General features: G+C 35.6%; 2 protein-coding genes across 5 annotated transcripts; both read right to left on the reverse strand.

Moving 5' to 3' along the window:
- Positions 1-21: 21 nt before the first annotated feature.
- Positions 22-7,192, reverse strand: LOC132064311 (F-box/LRR-repeat protein 3). Of its 3 annotated transcripts, XM_059457254.1 has the most exons (8): positions 5,745-7,192; positions 5,162-5,287; positions 3,531-3,635; positions 3,033-3,432; positions 2,544-2,673; positions 2,170-2,464; positions 1,573-1,683; positions 353-473 (listed from the first exon to the last, which is right to left on the reverse strand). In XM_059457254.1, the coding sequence occupies exons 1-7, from the start codon at positions 6,372-6,374 to the stop codon at positions 1,603-1,605; spliced, it is 1,767 nt and encodes a 588-aa protein (XP_059313237.1). In that variant the 5' UTR covers positions 6,375-7,192; the 3' UTR covers positions 353-473; positions 1,573-1,602. The 3 variants fall into 3 exon arrangements, with proteins under 3 accessions (XP_059313235.1, XP_059313236.1, XP_059313237.1); XM_059457252.1 differs by lacking the exon at positions 1,573-1,683 and having other exon boundaries at positions 22-473; positions 5,745-7,186; XM_059457253.1 differs by lacking the exons at positions 1,573-1,683; positions 3,531-3,635 and having other exon boundaries at positions 22-473; positions 5,745-7,187.
- Positions 7,193-21,549: 14,357 nt separating this feature from the next.
- LOC132064312 (glycine-rich domain-containing protein 1) lies at positions 21,550-27,513 on the reverse strand. Of its 2 annotated transcripts, XM_059457256.1 has the most exons (8): positions 27,061-27,507; positions 26,836-26,950; positions 26,170-26,556; positions 25,092-25,355; positions 23,198-23,709; positions 22,986-23,110; positions 22,647-22,807; positions 21,550-22,553 (listed from the first exon to the last, which is right to left on the reverse strand). In XM_059457256.1, the coding sequence occupies exons 1-8, from the start codon at positions 27,234-27,236 to the stop codon at positions 22,011-22,013; spliced, it is 2,283 nt and encodes a 760-aa protein (XP_059313239.1). In that variant the 5' UTR covers positions 27,237-27,507; the 3' UTR covers positions 21,550-22,010. The 2 variants fall into 2 exon arrangements, with proteins under 2 accessions (XP_059313239.1, XP_059313240.1); XM_059457257.1 differs by lacking the exon at positions 21,550-22,553 and having other exon boundaries at positions 22,654-22,812; positions 27,061-27,513.
- Positions 27,514-27,869: the final 356 nt, after the last annotated feature.

Here is a 27,869-nt window from a genome sequence, read left to right on the forward strand (position 1 = left end):
ATGATGTTTAAACATTCACAGTTAATCTCCAGAATGCAAGGTAGATATAAGTTTATACAATGTGTCCACACAAGTGAAGAGTCGAAGACCGCGCAAAATCTCTTAGGTGGACTTAAAAACAACATGATAGAAAATTTCTGCTCACTGATGAAATGGGAGAAATTTTAGGTTCAACAGCTCAAATGCATGGTAACACACATTATCATATACTGCTGGGATGTTGGACCTTAATCCCACCTAATCCTGCAACCTTTTGCCCTCAATGCCTTAAATATATCCGGTGTAAGGTGTAGTCTCAGGGAGGCGACCAACTTAACTTTTTTCAGTCGAACACAGCAAGCCCGAAGAGCAACCTCAAAGCCATTAGTTGACACGTTGTAAAGGTTTACGAGCTTGGCATCCTGCAAGCGTGTCATGTTCCCCATCACCATGCACAGGCCCACATCCGAGATCGCACAATGACTCAGATTAATCTGCCATCAAAGATTCATTTCAGCACTTATAGATAAATTCAACAGACAAAATTTGCTATAACGGAAACAATTCAATAGCAAGTTTACAGTATACAAGGATCTCCTATGAAATTTAATAACATCTACATGTGTTGCTTATACTACAGCACCCATATAACCAAGTCTGAATGCACAGACAATGCACAGACAAGCATCAAGGGTGCCAAAGACAGATACATGCATCTACCCACACATGGAATTTAACCATATTCTTTGCACAAACTGACTCAATTCCAGCTAGTAGAAATTAGTGCAGCATGAAAAGGTCTGCATTACTGAATAACTTAATGATTATGATCTTCATTTCGAACTCAGTCAACTTTCCAAGTTAAACAAACATAAGAGATTGTTCATTAAACCATATAAACATAGAACAATAGCAAGGGCAATGTTTAAACCTGATGAATGCTCATTTCAGTTTAAGACACTTACTAAACAAAATGCACTGTCAAGTACATCTGATTCTTGGACAGATAAAGAAGATAAAATTCAGCCAAGCATGTTCTAACTTTCAAGTCGAGTTATGGCATCGATTTTTAAATAAATAATTGTGCCACAGCTTTGTGCAACAAATAATGACTTGATTCTAACTGATAACCTGGTTGAAAAGTGCATTAACAATCATACAGATGCAAACGAGAATGATGTTAAAACAAAAGTCACGATTAAACTTGTCATTTAGATACAACAACAACTATGCTCCAATTCCCAAACAAGATGGGGTTGATTGTATGAATCCTCACTGACCATGCTTCTCCATTTAAGCTCAACTCATGTCATCATCATACCAAATAAAAATAACAACAACAATAACAACCCAGTAAAATCCCACAACGTGAGGTCTGGGGAATCATACCAAATAAAAAATAAAAATGGAAAATGAGTTAAATATATAAATAATACTAATAATAATAATAATAATAATATTAAAAGTTCTCTATATTTTTGCAGACATATATATTTACTATGGCCAAAATATTCCTAGAAAAGCAATAAGTTGAAAACCAACGTACTAAAAAGACTAAATTGGTAAAACCTATTCCCAACTAATAAATATCACCTATTATGGATTTTTTTGTTCCATTTTGCACTATCTTAAGCTAAGTCTGCATTCGTTCCGAAACATTGTAGGTCTTTTGAGACAACTTCCTTCCATGTGATTCCTTTTGTCCTTTAATTGAAATTGGAAAAAGAAACAATCAGGTTCAGTTGATCCTCAGATGGTCTCGATTTGACAGCTCATGAGTATTCAGAGAAAACAAACTAGAAAATTCATGTATGATTGATCAGTAACTGTTCATACATCACTGATGCTGTTGTTGGTAAGAATATTAAGTGACATGACATATCTGAATGCTTTTTTATAATACGACACATCTTAAGTTAATAACCTCAAATATATTCCTAACACCTACATAAATGTAATTGTTGACCAAGAGAGCTATGTTGTATTGAACAGATTATCAAAATAGGATTACAACTCTATTAATGTTCTCAAGATTTAAAGAGAATGACAAAGAGTGACAAAAGGTGTATTGTTCTTATCATATAACCATTACTAATCTACTGGTAATGCAGAAAGCACATGACAAATAGATTTGACGGCGTCATCAATTACAAGAAGTAGAGGGAGTAGTTCAAGATTGAGCAATCATACCTGTTGTAAATTCCTAGAGTAATAAGCAAGCGCCATGAAACCCGAATCATCAATGTTAGCACAGTCTTTCACATCCAACTCAGCAAGTCCACAGCATCTAGTAGCAAGAGCTGTTAAACCAGTGCCTGTGACATTCAACAGACTTCGCATCTCGAGGTTATAGAGCTCTGGTAGATGGCCGAGACATTCAATCCCTTTATCAGTGACCTCACTGCAATAAGACAAGTTTAACTTTTGCATTCTTTTGCAACCACTTGATAAAGCATAGAGTCCGTCATCACCAATTCCTTTGCACCTGCAAATCGTATTCAAGATATAATATAAGAAGACATCTCAAATTCACGGGATAAGTTAGATGGAAGCAATCATTTTACCGGTATAGATCCAGTTCACGAATCTCCCTGCAATTTCTAGCAATAGCGTACAGGCCCTTGTCGGTAATATTAATACATAATCCCAACTTTAGACATACAAGCTTTGTACATTTAGACAGGTAAGAAAGTCCTGCAAGAGATGAGATGCAGCACATATAAGCACACCTCTAAAGCATAGCTGACTTCCTAGCTAGATATGCTTAATTTAAAGGTAAGTCATTAACTTCACAAGTTTTGGAGTAACCGTATCATTGAAAACTTTACACAAGGAACTTTGGGACATGAATGTACGAACCTTCAACATGTCATTTAAAGAAGAAAATCAGATGTCTTGCCCTTAAGGAATGGGAAGCCAACCAAAGCTCATAAGTGAAGAATATAAAAATGGAAATGGAACGTGACATTTTATGAAGATACACATGCATGCTTGGAATGGTTGCAGAATACATATGTTAATAAAAACAAAATGAAGGATGGTTTGAGTCTCACCAGTGTCATTGACTCCAAAACAATCAGTAAGATCAATCTCCTCAAGTAAGGAACAGTGTAATCCGAGGCGATATAGGCTCTTCCCAGTGAGTGAGTTGCAGCACTCCAACTTGAGGCACAAAAGACTCCGGCAAGAATCTGTTATAGCTGATATTGCAATATCTGTAAGATCGCTGCAGCATGTGAGATTCAAGACATTCAAATTAAGACCCCCTGATACCAACTGGAAAATTCCCTTGTCAGTCACTCCTTTGCATTTGCCTAGCCCAATTTCAACCAAATACTTGCAATTGAAATTAATGATCTTGAAGAATGATTCAGAAACTAGTGCTCCATCAAGTACGAGCGTTTTCAGATTCTTTAGGTCCTTCAGCCCTTGGATGATTTTAGTAGGATACTCCTGGGGCATCAAGATTCTCAATCTAAATTGCAGAACCAACATCAAAAACTCCACAAGGAATAATTTAAAATGTAGGTTCTAACAACGAATTTACTCACATGGAAATAGTAACTAGCGTAGATTTGTAGCATCGAGGGATGTCCATTAATCAAGAAAGCTAAGGCAGATGAGCTTAGTCTGTCACACCTTGATACATCCAGAGCCTGTGATCAGACAAGTGTATGAATAGTTATGGCAACTAACTTATGTACATTCACTAACCTGAAGACAATTTCACGACCAGTACTTCTTAGAGGTAAATTAGCCACAACATAGGCTAAACTTAGAGCTTTTGAATACTAATTTCATATATTCATGGACAGAAAAGTGGTTTTCCCTATATATATATATATAACATTTTTTTTTATGACACGGAACCCGCAGGCACTACCCTTCGGGTGCGCACAGGGTAAACTCAGCTCATGTGCACTAGCTCGCAAACCACACAGAAGAGATATCCCGCACTAGGCAGCCCCGTGCGACGAGCTCGACCCAAAAGGCAAATCCCCTGCTGTTGGAGGCAGGGAGTTTCGAACCTGAAACCTCCATTATGAAAGCCCTATGCTCAATCAACTAAGCCACCCTTGCGGGTCCCCATATATATATAACTTGAAGAAAGAAGAAATATGAATGCAGCTGGAATGCTTAAAGACCACCAGAAAAAACTGAAAGTGTGCTTCATAAAAATACAAAATAGATAGCACCCAAGGGTGTGGCTTAGTGGTCGATGAAGTGGGTTGAGATCCATGAGGTCTCTGGTCCAAATCCCAACTGAGACAAAAAAACACTAAGTGGTTTCTTCCCCTCTGTCTTATCCTCTTATCCTCGGTAGACCTGTTATCTGTTTCTAATGGCAAGTGGCAGGTATCCCTTGGAATTAGTCAAGGCGCGTGCAAGCTGGCCCGGACACCACGGATATCAAAAAAAGTTACAAATAGATAGATAGATAAAGCGGGACCAGGACTAAATTATGCAGCATCAAGTGCTGCCTTTATTCGCCTACAGTCAAAATTCCAGGAAAGCTCATCTGCCATAATTTCCAGTAAGCATTTCCTGTGTTCCAGATTCATGTGCTCACTGCATAATCTGTCCATCAGGAAAATGTCATATGCAGGAGAACTGCATCAAGTTCCATCCATGACACTGAACGAACTACTCCCTATGTTTCCATGAATGTGACACTATTTCCTTATTAGTCCTTTTTGATATCATGATACAATTGAACTTTATACTTCTCGTTTTATACTCAATAAGAAGCTTTTATAGACACACATATGTTCTTTTATAGCCACACACATGTTATGGGATGTTTAAGATCACAAGTTTCACATAGCCACATAAATGGTACGGCATGATTAAGACCACAAGTTTCAAAATTCTTCCTTTTTTTTCTTAAACTCCATCCCGAGTCAAACTGTGTCATATAAATTGGATCTGAGGGGGTTAATATTTATGACTCAATAAGCTATAACCAAATTAGATTACATGTGCTTATTCTTCATCACAAGAGATTACATATGTCTATTTATGAAGCAATTTGCATACAAGCTTTATCTTCAAGCTTAAAATCGGCAAAAGCCCACTAGCAGTAAAGGTCAGCTTAAGAGAGGAGAAGAAAACTCCAAAAACAGCTAAGATCTCATATATTTCTACAACTCATCACAATAGTTTGTTCAAACGTGTGAATCACCTGAAGCGAAGGACACCCTTTTCCAAGATAATGCAGTCCTTCATTGTCCACAGTGCTGCACCCCACCATAGCCAAAAACTCCAACTTCTCCAAACTGCTAATAGAACGCAACGATCCACTAGTAACCTGAAATAAAACTAAACCCACATTTTTACAAACCCAAGTAAAGACATATACCTTATTTGATACTCTCTTCGTTTCAATTTGTTTGTTTTACTTTCCTTTTTAGTCTGTTTCAAAAAGAATGTCACTTTCTATATTTAGTAATTCATGACTGTCACTTTCTATATTTAGTAATTCATGACTCTCAACATCCTACCTGACATATTTAAGACCACAAGATAACAAGAATGTCACTTTCTATATTTAGTAATTCATGACTGTCACTTTCTATAATTAGTAATTCATGACTCTCAACATCCTACCTGACATATTTAAGACCACAAGATTCAAATGATATTTTCGTACATTACACATCTGTTTAATTTAAAACCACAAGATTTAATAGTCTTTCATTATTTTTTTACCCTCGGCGCCCAGACGAGCAAATTGAAATAGAAATCCAAAGAAAAGGATAACAAACCTTTAAGTATGAAATGTCAAGGTGTTTCAGTTCAGTACATTTCTTGGTCAAAAGATCAACCCCAAGATCAGTAATTTCACTGCACCATTTCAAGCTAAGTTTCTCTAAGCATTGACACCCAATTGCTATTTTAGCCAAACCAACATCACTAACACCCAAACACCTATCCATCTTTACCTCCCTTAAAGACCCACCAAAAGATAAAGCAGCAGCTTCCTTGTCACCAAAATCCCAGCAGTAAGACACGTCAACAGACTCCAAAACAGGACATGACTTCATAAACATTTCCAACCCGGTTGACTTCAACCCGGTGCTCCGACTCAGTACCAGTTTCCTTAACCGGATACTCCAATGGGTCGACCCGTGACCCATCAGCATGGAAACTGCCTCGTCATTGATTTGTGGGCAGATGGAGAGATCAAGGGAGTTGATACGTGGGAATTTGGAGAAAAGGGTAGTGATGAATTCGGGTCGGAGGATCCGGATATGGGTACGGTGGAATGAGTCAACTTTGAGGAATGTTCTACAAACTAAACGGAAAGATTTGCGGTCCGAATCATGGGTAATGAAGGAGAGTATTCGGATTAGAAGATCATCGTTAAGGAGGGAAAGTAATGGAGCAGAATCCATGAAAACTAAAGGAAACAACAACAACAACAACAACTACTAATACTAAACCTCAATCCCAAGTCAATTGAATAAATTTTAACTGGAGTACCCTTATTTTCAAACCATTTGAACCCGTTTCATTCTATTCAATTCAAACATTCGATAAGCTCAAATACAAATCTAGAGAATATTGTAACAATAACCACGCCCCAAAAAGCTAGCTACCCGATGACATACAAATCTTGAATACTGTAACAAGAACCACGCCCCAAAAGTTAGCTAGTCCAATAGCCCAAGGCTATTTAAACTACACATCAACACGTAGTAGTACCGATGAGGGACATAACAAATACTCTGTAAAAAAGATCTTAGCAAACACTGAACTAATCTCAACTAGTCAATATTTTCTGTGTGGATCTTTTGCTTCCTATGAAAGCTGTAGGAAAATGCCAAGAAAAGGAAAGTGTGGGTGTATTATGTCGGGACAAAAAGGAAGAGGAGGCGAACGTTGAGAAGGAGATGAAGGGTGGAAAAAGAAAGAGTAGGAGAAATGATAAAACGGGTATTGTAGACGAAGATTTTCATGTTAAAGGACTAATTCACTGGCGATGTTTTTCAGGTTCTATGACAACTGTGTCATAGGGCAAAAAAGACATGTATGTGAAAGAGAAACGAAGGTTTCTTGATTTTGAGAGATAAGTGGAGTGGCGATGGAGATGCATTTGACTGATAAGTGATCTGTACACTGCAGTGAGTACCATGTTGTTTTGGTTGGCATGGCCAAAATTTAGGCATGTCACGTGACACCATTCTACCCATTTGAAATTTTCTATTTCACAAAAATAAATGAGTGTTGCGACATGGGCGTTAAAAAAGAATGCCACTTCATAAAATTTTAAAGTTTCTTAAGATAGTAACAAATTGTAGTATCAAAAAGGAGTTAGGCCAAGTTTAGGTGAGATAAAATATGATCAATGTTAATTTATTCAAAAATCATTTGGGACCAGATGAATTGAGCTATGAATTTATGATTCATTCAAGTTTAAGTAGGTCGAACGACTATACTTTCTTTATGAGCGTCAATTATTTAAAGTTGTCGTATAGAAGAGCTAAGCAACATAACATCAATAATATTTCATGTTACAGTAATATATAATAATTTAATTTTGTTAATCAATTTGGTAGAATACAATTAGGGGTGAATTCAGTATTCATCTGAACTCAGTATTTCCATCACACGGCATCAATTTATATATAAAAATTCAATTAAATGGCAACAACTAGTAAATATAAATCCATAATTTTAAAAATATAGTGAACTCTAGATGCTCCTCTAATTAGAACACCACATTATGTTAATATTAGATCAAAACTCTATATTTGACAAGTGCAAAGTTCGATTTCACCAACTTTGTTTCTCTCTCTTGGCCTCTCCCTACCCCCACAAAATAACCAAAATACAAGAGCAGAAGAAAGAACAAAAGGGGAAGTGTTAAACTAATTAATCAGAATTAGGGAGGGCAGTGTTAGAGAGAGGGGTGAGATAAAGTGAAAGGCATCTGATCCTTTGAATAGTACTTAATCTCAACTATAAACAAACAATGGCACACAGATTAGGGAAGTTTTGAAAATACCGCTTGCTACTCTCGTGGTGGGTCCCTACAACAACGTAAATTCGTGAAAGTGGTCACTTGAGGACAATAAAGATTGAAACGTGCAATGACCGTACCCATCTGTTACTGTAAATGTACCTTGTAAGTATTCACCCTTCTCTGATCAGAACCCTGAAAATTGAATTGCTTTTGATTTGGAAGTTTTACCTCTTGATAAGCAAATGACAATATATAAACAGGTCTTTAAATTTGGTTTCGCTGACAAGTATGCCCTCCAACTTTTAGTGTGCATAAATAGGCACCCCAAGTTATAAAAAGTTGAACACGTGAACACAAATGCTGACATAAAACATAAATTTTGGACGTATCTAGATGATCATTTTATAAGTTGCAGTGTTCAACTGATAAAGTGGAGACAAGTTGAGGTGCCAACTTATACACACCCAAAGTAAGAGGACATACTTGTCGAGGCCAAGTTTGAGAGCCTGTTTATGTATTATTTAATATAAATTTAAATTAATCTGTCACGACCCAATTTCACTAAGTCGCGTGGGCACCTACCTTTCCCACTTTGGTAAGCGAACCCTTATCCCAACAATTTTAAAAGCATGAATAAATAAGTATATGAGCGGAAGAGATAGAAATACATAAGTCTGACATAATAATGGATAAATAATACGGAGATACATCAAAACACCCCAGTATCTGGTCTGGTCATACAAGAGCATCTAACTAGAATCTACAAGTCTGGAAGTAATAATAATACATCAATAGTCTCAATATGTCTCAGAATATCAAGTAAGACATAAATAAAAGAAGAATCTTCAAGGCGGCGAACGTCCTCGTGCTCACCCTGTAAGACTCTAAATAGCAATCCTCGAACTACTATCAGCCACGAAGAGAAGAGGTCGAACCCATCTGGAACTCTGCATTCATAAAAGAATGCAGCAAGTGTAGGTCAGTACAAACAACAAATACTAGTAAGTATCATAGGCCGATTAAGATTACCTAACATATGTCCAGGCAATAAAGTAAGATAAACAGGTAAATCAACAAGGTATAAGTCGATCACGAGCCAGTCACCACGTACACGTCATCACCTATGTTATAGCATCTAAGCCCAAATGTGTCAAGTCTCAATATATCCAATCCAAATCAGTATATCACAAGAATATCACAATAGAAATCATAGTACAATGCAATGCAATAATGTATGAAGTGTGAATGCAATGCATATGCACCGTACACATGTACTCCGATGATGGAACATCACATCTCGGCAGCACAACCCATGGGGGACCCGCGAGTCCATGTATCTCACGATTTCGGCAACAACCTCGGCAATCGCTACCAGCACTCATCCTCGATTTCGGGATAAACATCGGACATCGGTCCTCACGCCACTCTCATCCAACTGAGCCCAGCTCATAACAGTGTTTCCTTAAGTATCCTCAATATATCAAGAGTATATCATGAAGAATGAGAATGCGTACAATGTATGAGTTCAATGTCAATAATCAAATCAATATCAAAAGTACCACGCATAGGCACACCAACAATATCATGAAAAGGCTACACAATAAGCCATAATAGAATCACTATCCTCGTCTCCAACGACAACAAGTAAGATACTATAATATCATAATCAAGATACATCAATAGTCTCCAATATCTACTATCTCCACGTGGCATCGAGCCAACAATAATAGAATAAGATAAGTCACAACACAACGGGGTGGCTAACCCCAAAATCACACAACAGGGCCCAACCTAAGACAATATCCAACCCAACTTCATACCTGACGGTTTACATGCATTTTCCGACAATATCGTCTAAATATATGCTTCGCTAAATGAAGTCTCACCATAGGATAAACTATAACCTACCTGGAAGGTCGAACAACAAGGTCTCCACAATCACACCATAGTCTTTCCTTTCCTTTGAGCCTCGAGATAAAGAAAGTTTAAGCACATTCGAATCAAGAAATTAGAATCAAGAAGAACATTGATCAAACCTTACTTCTATTCAAGACCCAAATCCCCAACCTATGGAATGGATTTTGTGAACTAGAAGGGTGGAATTAGGAATCTAAAGTTTCCAACATGAATTAAAACTCTAGGTGATTAATTCCCATCAATATCAAGCTAGAATAACCAAGAATTTACTTAAATTCTGATTCTAGGCAAAACGCCCAAATTTGGATATAAACCCTAACTTCCAATTTCATAAATTATCCACTAATTAGGAAGAAGTTATGAAATAAAGGATTCTAATCATCAATTCCATGCTTAAAGAAGCTAACTCACCCAATAAATCAAGATTACAAAGCCTAGAAGAAGAACTCATTGAACCTTCTTTTAATTCTAGAATTCTTAGTGAACTAGCATGATAATAGAATCCTAAAATGATAATGAAATCATGGAATATGAAGGAAGATATAAGGACTTACTACCAAGATTTTCCCCCAAATATCACCTTGAAAGGCTCCCAATAACTCAGATTTCGGAAGAGTAATAAATGAGAGACTTAGGGCTTTTAACACTTCATTTAATGAAGTTAATTGCCCGACACCTGCTTCTGCGACCAGTAGACCGCTTCAGAGGCACCGCTTCGGCGGTCAGCGGTCATACCCAAAATCACACTGGCCGCTATAGCGGTACTGCTGCCATCGCTAGTGCCGCCAAAGCAGGCACTTGACACCAGAAAATCCCAAGATTTCACATTCTCAACCTGAATTTCGACTATCTCCCGAGGCCATCTGCTCACATACCAAATATGCAGACATACATAAAAACACGCTACGAACACACTCGTGGCCTTGGAATTCCTAACGGAGGTCTCGTTGACCGAGTCAACCCTCGAAACCTCAAATTCAACTTCCCAACTCAAGTCCCGAAATGCACCCGAGTGCATTGGGAACCGAACCAAATATACAAACAAGTTCTAAAAGACCATCCGGACCTCCTGGAATCAACGGATTTCCGAAAAAGGTCCATTTACCCAAAAGTCAACTTTGAGTCAACTCTTTTTCGCTTAAACCCCAATTTTCCCAAAAAGTCTCCCAAATCAAATCCAAACACCTCGAGAAGCGTGTCAACGGTCCCCTCAGGTCAAAAGTGAGCTAACAAGCTCGGGGAAAGGTCAAAAAGTGCCAAAAAGACTATAACGACCAAGCGGGTCGTTACATAATCAACGTTCAAACTAAATACCGCAAGAAACGCCAAAAACAAATACTCTCTACCTTAACTCAAAAGAAAATATTTTTTCTGTTTCAGAAAAGTTATTTAGCCTCTGACTTATATAAGTATCAAATTAAGTATTTAATACCCGTAAAAAAAGTAATTTAATTTATTTACAAAAATATATATCTTATTTTCTCCCGTAAAAAAAGTAACTTAATTTATTTACAAAAATATATATCTTATTTTCTTTTATTTAATATAAACATCCAATACGACTAATTTTTCTTATATTTTGACATTTGATTGTTAATTATTCGAATTCACCATAAGGGCATGTGGGACCCTTTTTTTTTTTTTTTCTTGTATGGTTTATGGCTTAAGTTAAGTCTATAGTACTCCTATTAAATTATTGTTAGCGGAATGAAATGGAATAATCTTGTGGAATTAACTAACCACGCTCTCTAACGGAAAAATAATTTGATTACTCAATAATAGCCTGCCAACTCAAAGGCGACCATGTTGATGTTACTGAACTCTAAATTTACAGAGAAAATGAGGTATCTAGTTGAATAGAATATCCAAGGAACCAAATAGACTTTTCAAAGTGTAAAGGAATCAATGCACTTTCATAGTCCAAATTGAGAATTAAATAATATACAAGATAAAGTTATGTAAGAAAAACTATATAAGTGGAGATGGAGATTATTCGTAAGATTAATGTATTAGAAGCTTTGACCCTTTTTGTCCTTCGCCTTACTACTCAAAGACATATGGTATTAACATTTTTAGATTTTCTCAGTTCGATCTTATGACTTAGAGCCCGTTTGGATGGGCGGCTTTTGACTTATTTTTGTTGTTTTGGCTTAAAAACCTGTGCTTAAAGCCACTTTTTTATTTTATCTTAATATTACAAAAGTGCTTAAAAGTTATTTTAGCTTAAAAACACTTAAAATAAGCCAATCCAAACATGCTCTTAGTATTAGTTGTTAAGAAAAAACAATTAATTTAATATCTCAAAATGAATACTATTATTTTACTGTTTGCTTTTACGTTTCAGTAAACATTTGATGCAAATGTTTGACTTAAAAAGGCATTCATTTGGTGATTTATAAATCGATGCCTAACGTCTATATGGTGTACTGATTTTTGACTCTTTACTTATCATTAATTATATAATGACGTTAGTGGCTTTACCCTTTAACAGCCACAACGTTCATCTATCCATAAAAGACTATAAATTAAGTCTTTTTCTCTTTGTTGAAACAGACAACAAAAACTATTTTTTAGTTCTTCTTATATTTCTTTTTTTGTCAAGTTATTACTTTGTGAAATCTTTGTTAGATTAAATTTCACCAGTTTTGTACTAAGAAGAGCTTGTTGAATCCTGGGGGATACACCTATACCTGGTGAATTATCCTTAAGGACAGTGCCTTCGACACGCCTCAAGCTTTCAAGAATTTCTTACTATTTCCGTGTTTTGTGCAACAATTTACAACAATCTTAAGGATAATTCTTGTTGTCATGAAGCACGGAAAATTTAACCTTATTTTGTCGAAGAAAGTCTTGTTTATGTTCTTGATGATTTTGATACTTTATGGTGTATCCAAGAGTGAAGTGTACAAGATTAGTGACGTGATCGGATGGACATTTACTTGTTCTTTGTGATTACAAATCATGGATGGTCGGTAAAAGCTGTTGGTGTTGGAGGTTCTACTCTTGTTATACTTTCAACTATAATTGTCTTTGCTAAACTACTCAACTTTTGGAATTATGCTACTAAAGTAGGTAAGTATATCTCTACTCTTTTTAATGAAAATAAACATGGTTACAAGTATTAATAGAACTTTCAAGGAAATTTTTGGGAAAATTGACAATCCTGTTGAATCAAAAATTAATTTGGATAAAGTAGATGAAATTATTTTTGCGGTCATTTCCCGAGAGAACATTGAAATCAATGTGAGTGACTGGGTAATAGACTCTGGTGCTACTAGGCATATTTGTGCCAATAAAAATAATTTTATGTCTTACACCCAAGTCAATAGAGGAGAAGAATTTATATATCTTGGTGATTCAAGAACCACTAAAGTTCTTGGAAAAGGAAAAGTTCTTCTTAAACTCACATCCGGGAAAACTTTGCTTTAAGCGAGAAGTATTGCATGTTCCTAATATCCAAGCCAATTTGGTCTCTGTGGGATTATTAGGAAAAGCTGGGGTGAAGGTTTTATTTGAATAAAATATGGTTTCTTTAATAAAAATTAATGTTTTAGTGGGCAAAGGATATTGTAACCATGGTTTATTTGCACTTAATGTTTCTCATGTTGTGAATGGAAAAAATAGTACTTCTGCTTATTTGATTGATTCTTTTGATTTATGGCATGCTAGACTTGGACATGTTAGTTCATCTTATATTAAGAAAATGCATTCGAAGGACTTATTTCGAATGTTAATTTTTCAAGTATTGATAAGTGTGAAATTTGTCGAGGCTAAACAATTTAAGAAATCACATGCTTGTGTTTAGAGAATCTGATTTATTGGATTTAGTGCACACTGATTTGGGAGATTTGAAACAAACTATGACTAGCGGAGGTAAAAGATATTACGTCACATTTATAAATGACTTTTCTAGATATACAAAGGTATATTTGTTGAAAAATAAAGATGAAGCTTTTGAAATGTTTTTGTTGTATAAATGCAAGTTGAAAATCAATTGAATAAGAAGATCAAAGAGTAAGATACGATAAAGGTGGAGAATATATTTTGTTTAATGATTTTTGTGAAAAGGAAGGAATTATTCATGAAGTTACTCCTCCATACTCACCCGAATCGAATGGAGTAGGCCGAACCGAAAAATAGGACTTTAAAAGAAATGTATGCTTGTTAGCTCATGTAAAATTCGACAATCTTTGGGGTGAAGCTATTTTATGTGCTTGTCATTTACAAAATAGAATTCCTTACAAGAAATCCGGAAAAACTCCTTATGAATTGTGGAAAGGTTATCCTCCTAATTTGAAATATTTGAAAGTGTGGGGGTGTCTTGCCAAGGTTATGTTAGCGGACCCTAAGAAAAGAAAAATAGGGTCCAAGACTTCTGATTGTATGTTTGTTGGTTATGCTAATAATAGTGCTGCATATAGATTTCTTGTAATCAATAGTGATGTGATTGAACGCAACACCATAGTAGAAACAAAAAATGCTGAGTTTTTTGAGAATATTTTTCCTTTAAAGCGTGATAATATTTCTCATGTTCCTATTTTTCAAAAAGAAAGTACTTCTAGTGTTCCTGTTCTCCAAAATGATTTTGAAAATGAGGATTTGAGGAGAAGTAAAAGGACAAGGATAGAAAAATCTTTTGGTAATGATTTTTTCACTTATATTGTTGATAATGATCCTTTAACTTTTTCTGAAGCAATTTCTTCTCCTCATGCATCTCATTGGAAAGAAGCCATCAAATCTGAGATAACTCCATTTTACAAAATAATACCTGGGAATTAGTTAATTTACCCCCGGGATCTAAACCCATTGGTTGTAAGTGGATTTTTCGTAAGGAAATATAATCCGATGGTTCTATTGATAAATATAAAGCTAGACTTGTTGTTAAAGGCTTTACTCAAAAATAAAATATTGATTATTTTGATACTTATTCTCCTGTGACTAGAATTTCCTCTATTCGTGTTTTATTTGCATTGGCATCTATTCACAAATTATTTATTCACCAAATGGATGTTAAAACTGTGTTTTTAAATGGTGATTTAGAGGAGGAAATTTATATGGAACAACCCGAAGGTTGTGTAGTGGCTGGTCAAAAAAATAAAGTTTGTAAATTAATAAAGTCTTTATATGGTTTAAAACAAGCTCCGAAACAATGGCATGAAAAATTTGATCAAGTTTTGTTAAGTAATGATTTTACTTCTGTTGAAGTAGACAAATGTGTTTATACAAAACTTGTTGATAGTCATTGTGTTATTATTAGGGGTGTACAAAGTAAACCGACAAACAGCACCAAACCGCTAAACCGAGTCAAACCGAGAAAAAAATCCGACTAATGGTTTGGTTTGATTTGGTTTGACTTGGTTTGGTGTTGAAAAAAAAAAAACCCGACCATAATTGGTTTGGTTTGGTTTTAACTAAAAAAAGTCAAACCGAACCAAATCAACCCGACATTACTTGTATTCAATTTTTAAATTATTTAATACATAAAAATATTTATTTGTAATGTAATTTATAAATATTTCTTAAATTTTTTCGTAATTTTTTATCTATTATCATATTTATTCAAGCTTGAACTTAGAATTTTGAATGTCAATAAGTTTTATATCCTATGGATGCTAGTAACTCAAATAAAGTCTAGGCCAAAACCAACTCAACACTAATGCTAACAAAAGAAATTCAGCTTACCACTAGGAATGACAATAATGTTGGATATCTATTCTTTAGTTTTGCATAATTGATTTAGAGAGTGAAAATACATAACTTAAGTTTTTTTTTTTTTTTGTCATGTAATTAATACTTATTTAGCCGTCCTTATTTTAGCATGACTTAGTATTTTTAGACTATGGTCATTTTCTTTATGGCTTGTTAATTAGCAATATTTATTTTAACCGATTTTATTAGCTTTTGTTGAATATTTTAATACAACGTCATCACTCTTCTCACATTTTGTGTTATTTTCTTAAGAAACACCTTAATTATATAGTTGTATCTTACTAGGACTAAAGAAATATTTGAAGTAAAAGTTATATCTTTTGTATCAAGACTATTCCGAAGAAAAATTCAAAAAACCCGAGAAAATCGAATAACCCGAGAAAACCCGAGGTTGAAAAACCCGAATTTTATTGGTTTGGTTTGGTGTATAAACTTAAAAACCCGACACAATTGGTTTGGTTTGGTGTTTAAAAAATCCGAACCAACCTGGTCCATGTATACCCCTAGTTATTATATGTCTTTACGTGGATGACATGCTTATCTTTGGTTCTAATCTTGATATAGTAAATGAGACCAAAAAGTTTTTGTCTTCAAATTTTGACATGAAAGATATGGGAGAAGCAAGTGTTATTCTCGGGCATGAAAATAATTAGAGACAATGATGGTTTGATTTTGACTCAAGGACGTTATGTAGAAAAAATTCTTAAAAAGTTTGAAAATTTTGATGTGGTACCCGTGAGCACTCCTTTTGATTCTAATAGTCAATTGAAAAAGAATCATGGAGAAGCAGTTTCTCAAAATTATTATGCTCAAATTATTGGTAGTTTAATGCATTTGATGAATTTTACTAGACCCGATATAGCTTATGCAGTGTGTAGATTGAGTAGATATACTCATAATCCTAACAATGATCATTGGAATGCATTAAGAAGGCTCTTGAAATATTTGAGAGATACTATGAACTACGGTATTAAATATAGTGGATTTCCCCATTGTACTAGAAGGATACAGTGATGCTAACTGGATCTCAGATTCAGATGAGACAAAATCTACTAGTGGCTATGTGTTTACCCTTGGTGGGGGTGCCATAACATGGAAATCAGCCAAACATACCATAATTGCTAGATCCACTATGGAATCTGAATTTGTTGCTTTGGAGTTGGTCGTTAACGAGGCCGAGCGGTTGAGAAACTTCTTAGCAAGTATTCCAATAGGAATAAAACCAACACCTTCTCGTGTCTATGCATTGTGATTGTCAGCAGCGATAGCTATAGCGAAAAATAAATCTTTCAATGGGAAAAATAGACACATACGTTTGAGACATAATGTGATAAAGCATATGCTAAGAGATGGAATTATTTCCATAGATTATGTAAAGTCAGAAATGAATTTAGCAGATCCTCTGACTAAACCTTTGCAAAGGAAATTGATAACTGAAACATCGAGGGGAATGGGACTTACTATGTCAACTTGAGAAGATCAACAATAATGGTAACCCAACCTATGTGATTGGAGATCCCATGAATTAGGTTCATATAGGTAATAACAAGTCATGAGTTGATCGAAGGTGCACTATTAAATCATGTCCCTTCCTATGGTGTGCGACTATAGTGCAATATGCTGCAAGACAAAGTGAGGTTGAGCTATAAACTCTTAACCATTACCATATCCTTTATAGGTGGTGTATTGCTCTGCAGAATACACTTGATGGGTAGACCTATATGAGTGTGGAGTGGTGCCGCTTCTATGAAATTGTGACGGATTTCTAGAGCACTCATGAATACCAGGACACGCGCATGGCCTCTTAGCGCAAAACCGCGATAACGACAAAGATTGTGCAAGTATAATGCGACATAATAAGACCATGAGCTTACAAAAGAATTCTTGGTTCATAGAAGTTGTAAACTTCACCAGTTGTTCTGTAAATATAATATTATTTTATCTAGGTCTGGTTCATAGTCTACGCGACACCAGATTCGATGCATTATATTTATATGTGAAAACCCAGCAAAATCGTTTATTTTATTTTTATATTCTTTTTGAGATATGTGGGGGATTGTTAAGAAAAAACAATTAATTTAATATCCCAAAATGAATACTATTATTTTACTGTTTGCTTTTATGTTTCAGTAAACATTTGATGCAAATGTTTGACTTAAAAAGGCATTCATTTGGTGATTTATAACTGATGCCTAACGTCTATATGGTGTACTGATTTTTGACTCTTTACTTATCATTAATTATATAATGACGTTAGTGGCTTTACCCTTTAACAGCCACAACGTTCATCTATCCATAAAAGACTAAGTCTTTTTCTCTTTGTTGAAACAGATAACAAAAAACTATTTTTTAGTTCTTCTTATATTTCTTTTGCTGGGTTATTACTTTGTGAAATCTTTGTTAGATTCTGACTCCTAGTTTTGTACTAGAAGAGCTTGTTGAATCCTGGGGGATACATCTATACTGGGTGAAATATCCTTGACAAAGTGCCTTCGACACGCCTGTTTTTCAAGAATTTCTTACTATTTCCGTGTTTTGTACAACAATTTACAACATTAGTAATAGCATGTGATTTAGAAAACATTTATTGCTTTGATACGGATTTTCATATTGAGAAACAGGTTACTTAAATTTCAAAGACAATCTTCCATGATTAGTGGGTCACAAAGAGTAGCTAATTCCAATGAGAGGCATTTCTTTATCTATTTTAATCTGGATTAAGGACTTTGCATCATACACTATTTTAGCTCTTTGATGTAAAATTTATTTTTCAAATCTCCACTTTTCGTCCTATTATAACGTGAAAATAAAGTAATCTAATGGGATCTACGTACATAGCAGTTGATAACAGGAGTCTAACTGAAACAAATTTGAAATGTTTTTTTAGGGTCCATATTATATCACCTAACTGAATTCTTATTCTCACACTAGCTGGAGATCTTATATTATTGACAATTTGACATAGTTGACATTTAAAGAAGGTTTTTATCTTAACCCAATTCTGTAATTTTTACCAAATCAGCTAATGTTTGCAGGTTGATGTAACATATTTGTCGGTTTTTTTCCTTACCGGTCATGGGTGGAGGCATTTTACCAACTGAGCAACCCTCACTTGTCATCTCCTTTGTTGGTTAATTGAAAACTTGATTATTGGAATATTAATCAACCGAGCTTGAAATACAAGTTCAATATAAAGCTTCTAAAAAGTGCATTAAGTCAAGGAATAAGTAGCAACAGTAATGTATAGAAAATTAAAGGAGCATCACATACATAAGGTGTTAGGTGTCCCAAAAGGCCATCCCCAAAACCCAAGAGAAAGCAATATCAACCTGATGAAATTTACTGGAAAATTTATATCCAAATTTTTGGACTTTAACTTTTTTCCCTCCCTCTGTTCTAAAATCTTAGCTATATGCATTAGTTAAGTATCGAGATGCTTCTTTATTAACCCCATTCAATATAAAAGGCGTCTTTTTGGTCATGTAAATGAATTATAAGACATACTTAGAATAAATAAATACATACAATAGCTAACCTTGAGGCACATCTCTCTAGGAATACCATAGTAGTAGAAGACGAAATCGCAGTAAACACAAAGGGAGCACTACTAGTCAACCATTTCATAAACAATGTTCTTACGAAGACTTGCACTGCAACACCCCCGTTTTTCTTTGACAGAACTCCTGCACCTAACTCTTATTATAGAAACAAAATAAAAACAAAAACAAGAAGAAAAAAAAAAAGAAAAAAAAAAAAGGAAGAAAAATGGAAATTTCAACACCCAACTGAAGTTTTATAGGCCTTCATTTCATTTTTTTGCGCGGAGTGCCCTTCTTTTGGGGTGGTCTTTAAATTTTGCCCCTCATATTTGAAATGTTTAAATTTTGCCCTTCGGCTAACACCCATAGGTCCCAGGTTCGAACCCACGCGCGATCGAAATTTTAAAAAAAAAAATTCGCAAGGCGCTTTAAATTTCGCTATACGCTAACAAAGCATACAACTTGTTAAGGAATTACACATTTTATGCGGACCTGGCATACTCATGCCTTATGGGCGGACTTGGCATAAGTATCTTCGGTCCAAGATAACTTTGATAATTCCTTCACAAAGTTATGCGGCTGGGGGCATACTTTTAACGGGCAAACTTTTATGCCGGACCGGCATAACTTTGTGAAGGAATTATCAAAGTTATCTGGGACCAAGATACTTATGCCAAGTCTGCCCATAAGGCATAAGTATCGGTCCGCATAACTTTGGTAATTCCTTCACAAAGTTATGCGGGGGGCATACTTTTAATGGGCAAACTTTTATGCCCGGATCGGCATAAACTTTTGAATGAATTATCAAAGTTATGCCGGACCGCATACTTACGCCAAGTCCGCCCATAAGGCATAAGTATCTTGGTCCCGCATAACTTTGGTAATTCCTTCACAAGTTGTATCCGTTGGGGGCATAGCGAAATTTAAACTTGCCTTGCGAATTTTTTTAAAATTTTTATTTGTAGCGTGGGTTCGAACACAGAACCTATGGGTTTATCACGAAGAGGCAAATTTAAAGATTTCAAATATGAGGGCAAAATTTAAAACCACCCCAAACGAAGGGCAATTCTGCGAATTGCCCCCTTCATTTTGGATCTTGAGAAGCATACTTGATGGGCCATCAACAAGCTCCATTTGGCAGTCGCAATGAAATTGCATAATTTCATTTTTTTGCGCGGATTGACCTTCATTTGGGGTGGTCTTTAATTTTTGTCTCCCAAATTGCTGGTCTTTAGTTTTTGTCCTTCGCTTAAAAAGATGGCCGAAAACATCTCGAGGTTCTGGGTTAGAACCCCCACTCAGTCAAAAAAAAAATCTCACAAGGCAAGACTTTTGCAAAATGTCTGCCTTATGCGGCAGACTTTGCCTTAAGGCATAACTAAAAGTATGCCTTATAAGGCAAAGTCTGTCTTCTCCGACATAGGTTGTCTTGCGAAATTATTATTATTTTTGACTTTGCTGGGTTTCGAACCCAGAACCTCGAGATATTTTCAACCACCTTTTTAAGCGAAGGCCAAAAATTATAGACCAGCGAATTGAGGGCCGAAAATTAAAGACCAGTCCGTATGAAGGGTAATCGTGCAAATTGCCCGCATGGTTTTCCTTTCAAATGGGTTGGTTTTTAATTTTTGCTCTTTAGCAATTAAACTTATGCCTAGTGGTAAGGGTGTACATGGACTGGGTTGGTTCAATTTTTTTTTAAATACCAAATCAAACCAATTGTGTCGGGTTTTAAAATCTATAAACCAAACCAAACCAATAAAAGTCAAATTTTTCAACCTCGGGTTTCCTCTGATTTTTCGAGTTTTTTCCCGGAAAAGTCTTCATATAAAATCCATAATTTTTACTTCAAATATTCCAAATCATATTACAAATAAATATTTTTATGTATAAAATATGTTTAAAAATTGTATACATGTAATGTCGGGTTGGTTTGGTTCGATTTGACTTTTTTTAGTTAAAACCAATCCACCAATTATGATCGGGTAAAACCAAACCACCAATTATGATCGGTTTTTTTTTCCTACACCAAATCACTAGTCGGGTTTTTTTCTCGGTTTATCGGTTTGGTGCAGTTTGTTGGTTTTCTTTGTACAGCCCTACCTAGCGGGCCTAAGTTCTATACTTATAAGATAATCATGGGATATTATGATTGCGAAAATATAAACTTATGTCACGCGAAAAAGTTGTATGTTACGAGGGTCAAAAATTAAAGACCAACACAAAATAATGTCCCTGCAGTAGCCCAATGTAAATCTCAGTTTCTGTTACTTCTAAATGTAAAACGTTTCCTTAAGACTTTAGCTGCACCTTTTCTCTTGAAAGCTCTTTTTTCTTCCTATTTAAATCTGTCTACCTAACTTATCAATATCAAGAATTTTTGTCACTCCGTTATGTATAATCTCTTGGTATTCAGCTGCACAATTTATGCTCAAAACGAGGAGCAAAGCAAATTAAGCTTTCCCTCGGGACTTTCAAGTTAATTGAAAACATTCGAACAGCAGAATGAAATGAGCAAACTGGACCTTCCAAACAAATTATAAGTCTATCCTGGTCAAACTACTCTAAGCAAACTTAATCTTAGACAAAAGATTTAAGGCTTTATACCAAGACCGTGTCTTCTGTACAAGGCTGTGTTTCTAGCATCAAGTCTTCGTGCTACTGGCCTAATGTTACACATACCAACTAAAACTTCTAAAATCATTGGTATACTCGAGACATAATGATGCTCGTTACCAATTAAATCGGTAACTCAGCAATGAAGAGCTGGTGAAATATGTTTGTACCAATATATAGAAGTGACAAAATGACTTTAAATGGAGTATTTATAAAGAGCTGTTTTAGAACCTGTGCTCGAAAATCCTCTTCCGTTCCACGTTATTGGGAAATGTTAATTCATTCTAATTGATTATTCCATGCTTGTACAATTTGTCGCCACCTTCCCCCTGTGTATAAGTGAATGCTGGAGCTGGTAGCCTTGGGATATTATCTACACCTTGTGATCCCATCACTGCTTTCGTGTTCCAATACCAAGGCTGAAGATAAGGTGAGCATATCGATGGAGAATATGAAGAAGCCTGGAGAATCACTGAGCCCCAATCTCTGTCACCAAGCTTTGCTTCTTTTATTCTTCTCCTAACCAACAAGCTTCCTACATCTTCCTTCTTCATTTCCGATATGCTTCTGATAATTGACATGCAAAGAAGAAGTATAAATACCGCATCTTCTTCAGGTAAAAACTCCACCACCAAAAACTTCCAGTTAACAAGTGCTGTCGCTTTTCCAACCGGATTATCCTCCGAGAACCTAACTACTGTTATGAATCCATCTTCTTCTTTGTCTTCAACTTGCTTTAACTTTTCATTTGACACATGTTCTGTCTCCTCACCTAAGCCAGATTTCTTGACTTCGTACTGCATTTGCCGCCCTTCCAATAACTTCACCTGCAATGATTGTGTTCTTAAGCATCACTCATGATCAATACTCTAACAATTAAGTTCCTGCTGGAAGTGAATCAAAGTTCATAAACACGGTACCGCTGAATCAGTGGATTGCTGGTTTATTAGGCTGAAACTTAAGCCCGAACCGGATGTTGATGATTCCCACCGTGCTAATAGCTCATGTCCTGTTGAAAGGCTCCAAAGAGAATGCCATCCTTCTGGTGGATCTTTTGGTTTGGCAATGCCTACCACTTTCTCTGTACTAGATGAGAAACGCAAGCAAATGACACCACAAATTAGGTAGGAAACCAAGAATAGGAGACATCCACTAATAGTTCAAATGTAATTTTTTTAATTTTCTTTTCTTGACCGTTGAAATGAATGTTTGGCCAGAAGAACAGATACACGAAAGTATACAGAGGAATTATAACATACCAGGTGCTCTACCGATGGAACCAGCAACGTAGGACCAATGGCCTTCACGTATTTCTATAATGCGGTCCTCCCATTTTACAGCTGAAGGAGTTTCAGCTCCTCTCCTCCAAAAGCCGCCTCCAACTCTAGCATTATTGTCAACAACACAAGATCAGGAGACAAAACACGAGGAGGCAGATGATCACTTAGACAAAATAAAAAGTGTCCACCACCTAAATCGAATCACAAAGCATTCCCTGCCTGCATGATCCAGAACAGTCCGAGATAACCATCGACCTTCTTGGGGATGATATTGGTTCATCCTCAGAATAACATCAGATATCATAGCACCTGAATCATCTGATACTCGATCAGGTACACATTTCAACAAGTAGGAGGCTTGGACAGGAGGAGTTATTGAGGTAGCTACCCTCACTTTTTGGTCAATTTCTTTTACCAAATTGAGAGAGGGCGCACGTAATAAATCATTCCAAAGAAATGTTACACTCTCTCTCAGGCTACTTCCTTTAATGCAGCCACCACCACGTTGGCGAACCTCAAGAACCATTCCCTTAGTTCCAAACTCACAATAGATATGCAAAGCTTTTTGCCACCTTTGACACGTAAATTTGCTGAGTGGTTTATCTGTTTTTAGCTCCCTGTGACATCTAACCATCTGAAGACGTAAGAACTCCTTTGACGCATCACAACTCAGAGTTTTCTTTAGCTTCACTGTTAAACAGACCTGTAATGCAAATCATAGCACAGCCAACCTTTTAGTCATTCCTTCTAGATACTACTGCAGTGCTATTCCCCTCTCTCAACACCACCCCCCACACCCCACACAAAAAAAAAAGAAACAAAAGACAAGAGGAAGAAGCGAAAGATGATAACTATATGTTGCATTTCTTGGTGAATGCACCATTTATAAAACTAGATTATTGTCAATTAGGTTCCCCACTAGCATAACCAAATTATTTCCTTCTTCACGACGATGATTTTATATGATTCACATAAAATTCTAGCAATAGAAAAGGCAAGAAGATTTGTGATTATGCATAGAGGAGCATGTATTTTGCCGAGCAGCATATTAGTTTTTAGCTCTAGAAAGTACAAAACAAAGTAAAAAACTTGTTATTCTAGTTAAAATGGTATTCACTGATCAACTTTTAAACTGGTCATGGGACTAATTGTATAACAATGAATAAGCAGGATCTATGTGATATATTCAAGCAAGATAAGTCTATTTCGATCCCACAGCGTGAAACCCTTAAAACTTATTTTTCTTTTTGATAGTTCCAATTTATCGTAACACCATGAGAGGGAAAGTATTGGTGATCTCAACGGGAGGAACCAAGCCATCCACACTACATCACGGATTTCAGTTATGAATTCCTAGTACGATATTAGTTTCAGATTCTTGTAACAGATTAAATTTATTTATTATTTTGAGAAATTACAGAGAGAAACGACTTTAGGATGATTTCCAACTGCTTTTTCTATTTTAGGAAAAGTTTCAAGTCGTATGGCAGGCATATTTGAACATTGCTTTGATCTACAACTACTAAGCCAAGAAAGCAGTAATACTCCACCATTTTTTGTTTACATCTTACAACTTTTACTCCACACTCTAACGAAAGTGCAGGTAACAAATTGCTTTAGCACCTTCCTCTAATATAATTCTGCAAATTCATCTTTACCCCTCGATAATCCTTTATCTAGGATAACCATTTGTCATTGTATTAAACTTGGCAAGCAGGCATGGATAGAATAAGCGACTATGTCCTTAAGATGAAAGCAACACACCAGACCTTATCTACTGATGCATACATAAAGACAACCCATCTCCCAAGCAAAAGCATGAAAACATAAAATAAAAGATGGAAGAAGAGAAAAGAAAGGAAAAGTAGGAGTGATCCAAAAAAGAAACATCAATAATTAAATGTGACCTAATAAGATGATGATAGGGCACCAACTTGGATATAAACTAATATACCTTTATAAGTCCTACTTTAGAAAAGTTTGCACAAACCAATCAAACAGTCAATACCCTACACCCCTGTGATTGCATTTTTAATATTATCAAGTGGGAAATTGCAAAGCGGGAAAGCAAAAGATCCAACTAACCTCAAGCAAGAATCGCGGTAACATGGACGAGTATTTTGCATTGACATCAGTATCTGTGACTTCCCAGTAGATTGGTGGCTTAACATCAACAGCCTTTCCAATGGCCAACCCACCAGCTTTCTCATATGGCTGATCAAATAATCTTTCCCATAGTTTCTTAGTGTCCTCAATGTCTTCTTCCTTCACAACCTCCAATGCTCCAACTACTTTTCTCATTTCCTCCTCTAACCCCTTTGTGTCCAATGTATATGCAGTAGGATAACTCTATTTAAATCAAATTCATAAAAAACGAAAAATTTGCATAAGCATCAATGCACCAGTGATTATTGATCAACAATAGACAATAAACATATCTCAACTTGATGAAATCATTCATTTGAACAGAGAAATAACATTATAGTTTTTGTATTTAAGTAAACAAATAGTACAAAATCCATGTAGACCGATCAGTCATGAATCACGGTAAACAGCCACCAGGATTATGACAAGCACTACGGAAATTACAATAACGCTCAAAACCATACTACCTAAAAGCTGAATAAAATTGACAGTACTATATAGTTGAATAAACTATCATAGCATATTATTAATAGAGCAATACTAAAATCAGAAATCCTTACTAATAACATGAAGGCCAATGAAAATTGACCAGGATGATGCCTACAGGATGTGATCTATGTAATAAATTAATTATCTTTTTGGCTTTCTTCTTTTAGATAATGACAAAAAGTATTTACTAAGAACAACAATTAAACCAAAGTTTATTAATCCATTATGGAATTATTTAACTTATCTTAAGGACATACTCAATGTCCTAATTGCTTCCCCCAAAAGTATATGGAAAAGGAAAATAAAGATTTCCCGATAGAACTTAGAAGTGAACGATTAGACCAAAAATTTAGTATACAATAACAACATACCCAGTGAAATCTCACCTAGTGAGGTCTGGGGAGAGTAGAGTGTACGCAGACCTTACCCCTACCTCTCAAGGTAGGGAGGCTGTTTCCGGTAGACCCTCGGCAAGACCAAAAATTTAGTATGTTAAAAAAAAAAAAAAAAGAGAGAGAGAGAGCCTTACCTGATGAGTGATCAACATTAGAAGAATATCTGAAGTAGGGACCAACATAGAGCAACTATCTGCAAATCTATGCATCATATACAGAAAGCCTTTATACCGTTGTCGAGCTGCAATCAAATACACAATCTCTGAATAGTAAGGCTCAGAAAATTTGGTGTATAAATGTCTTTGTTTGGATACTTCTTTTAGCAGATCTTCATGAAATGTGGAAACTGTGTTCTGTAAATTGGATTCATCAGATTCATTCTCAAAAGGCTCTGTTGGGTATCTGTGGGACCAAATTTCTTTGCATCTGTTTAATGCATACTCTTCATTTTCTTCATTGAATATAGCTGCCTTTCCAATGAGTTTAGAGAATCTTGATTCACAATATTGCCTGTAACTTACCTGAATTAAGCAAAATTCAAGTATGCTTTAGCATAACTTAGAACTATTAGCACACTTTTGAAATAGTAAATTCTGAAGATCCACCTTCAGTTTAACTTAAGAGAAAGTACAATAAAGGAGCTTTTATGTAACTTTACCATAAACTAGAAGTAAGAAATTCATATGGTAACACTAACTTTCATGGATAAAGATAACACCTTTTTGTTTTTGTTTTCCAATATATTCTCATAGACCCAAGTAAAAGAAGTACACTATTTTCAGTGTACTAGTATTTCTTACCGGATTTAAGGTGTGACAATACCAAACCCATTCAATATCAAGAGGAGGGTGAATCATTGGAGGGGTTGACCCATTAGAAAGATCAGAAATTAATGGCATCCATAACTCATCATACCTGCAAATAAAAATAAATAAAAACTCAAATTAACAAGAAACCAGCACCCAGTTGAAGTTAAAGAGGACTAAAGCATGTGGAAGTACTGTAATCTACTAGTAATAATTAACCTTCTAATAGATTCAAGAATGATTGGTTTTTCATGAAGCCATTGAGACTCAGTCACAAGTTTCAAGAACCCAAGATTTCGCCTGGAAGCAGCTACAAGATCGATACTCAACCGTACAGTTTCTTCCTCAGATATCTCACTTAGGCTTCTCATGGAAGCACCATCCGAAGTTGACATTCTTGTTTTTGCAGATTTTTCAAGACTCTACTCTGCACTTAAATAATTAGTGGAAACACGTAATACATGAAATTTTTAGAGTGGACGGGATTCTTCTTAAAAAGGCAAGTTTTTTTAGCTAAAGAAGAAGGCCTTGTTGCTCCTCAATTCTCAAATGTATACAAATGGAAAGAGGTCTATGGTGGCAAAGGCTTGTTGCCACGTGGAATGTAAACTTTGAACTGTTCAGGTACGAAAGTAGAGTACTGTTGTTGGCTGTGACCACTAGACCTTTTGTCGCTTTGCGTATGTCATGAAAGGACAAAGAATAAATATCTTTTGATTTAGGCTTAATGCATATGCAGCCTCTAAATTTGTCCTTTTTTTTCATTTTAATGCCTCAATCAAGTGTTGTTTCTATTGAACTCCTGAACTCATCTTCAAATGTGTCCATCAAACCTTTTATATCTGATTTTTATTAGAAGCAGAATTAAATTGGGAAATGAAGGTGGAGTGATATTTTAGACATGTGATAAGTTATTCTTTAGGTCACGGATGTGGCAGTTTATGCTAGTTTTGCTCTTCCAGTACCCGCTTAATTAAGAGCTACTCTTTTTTCCCTCTAAATTGCTGCTAATCTTAACTTAAAGATGG

Source organism: Lycium ferocissimum, chromosome 7 (genome assembly GCF_029784015.1).
Source record: "Lycium ferocissimum isolate CSIRO_LF1 chromosome 7, AGI_CSIRO_Lferr_CH_V1, whole genome shotgun sequence".
NCBI lineage: Eukaryota > Viridiplantae > Streptophyta > Magnoliopsida > Solanales > Solanaceae > Lycium > Lycium ferocissimum.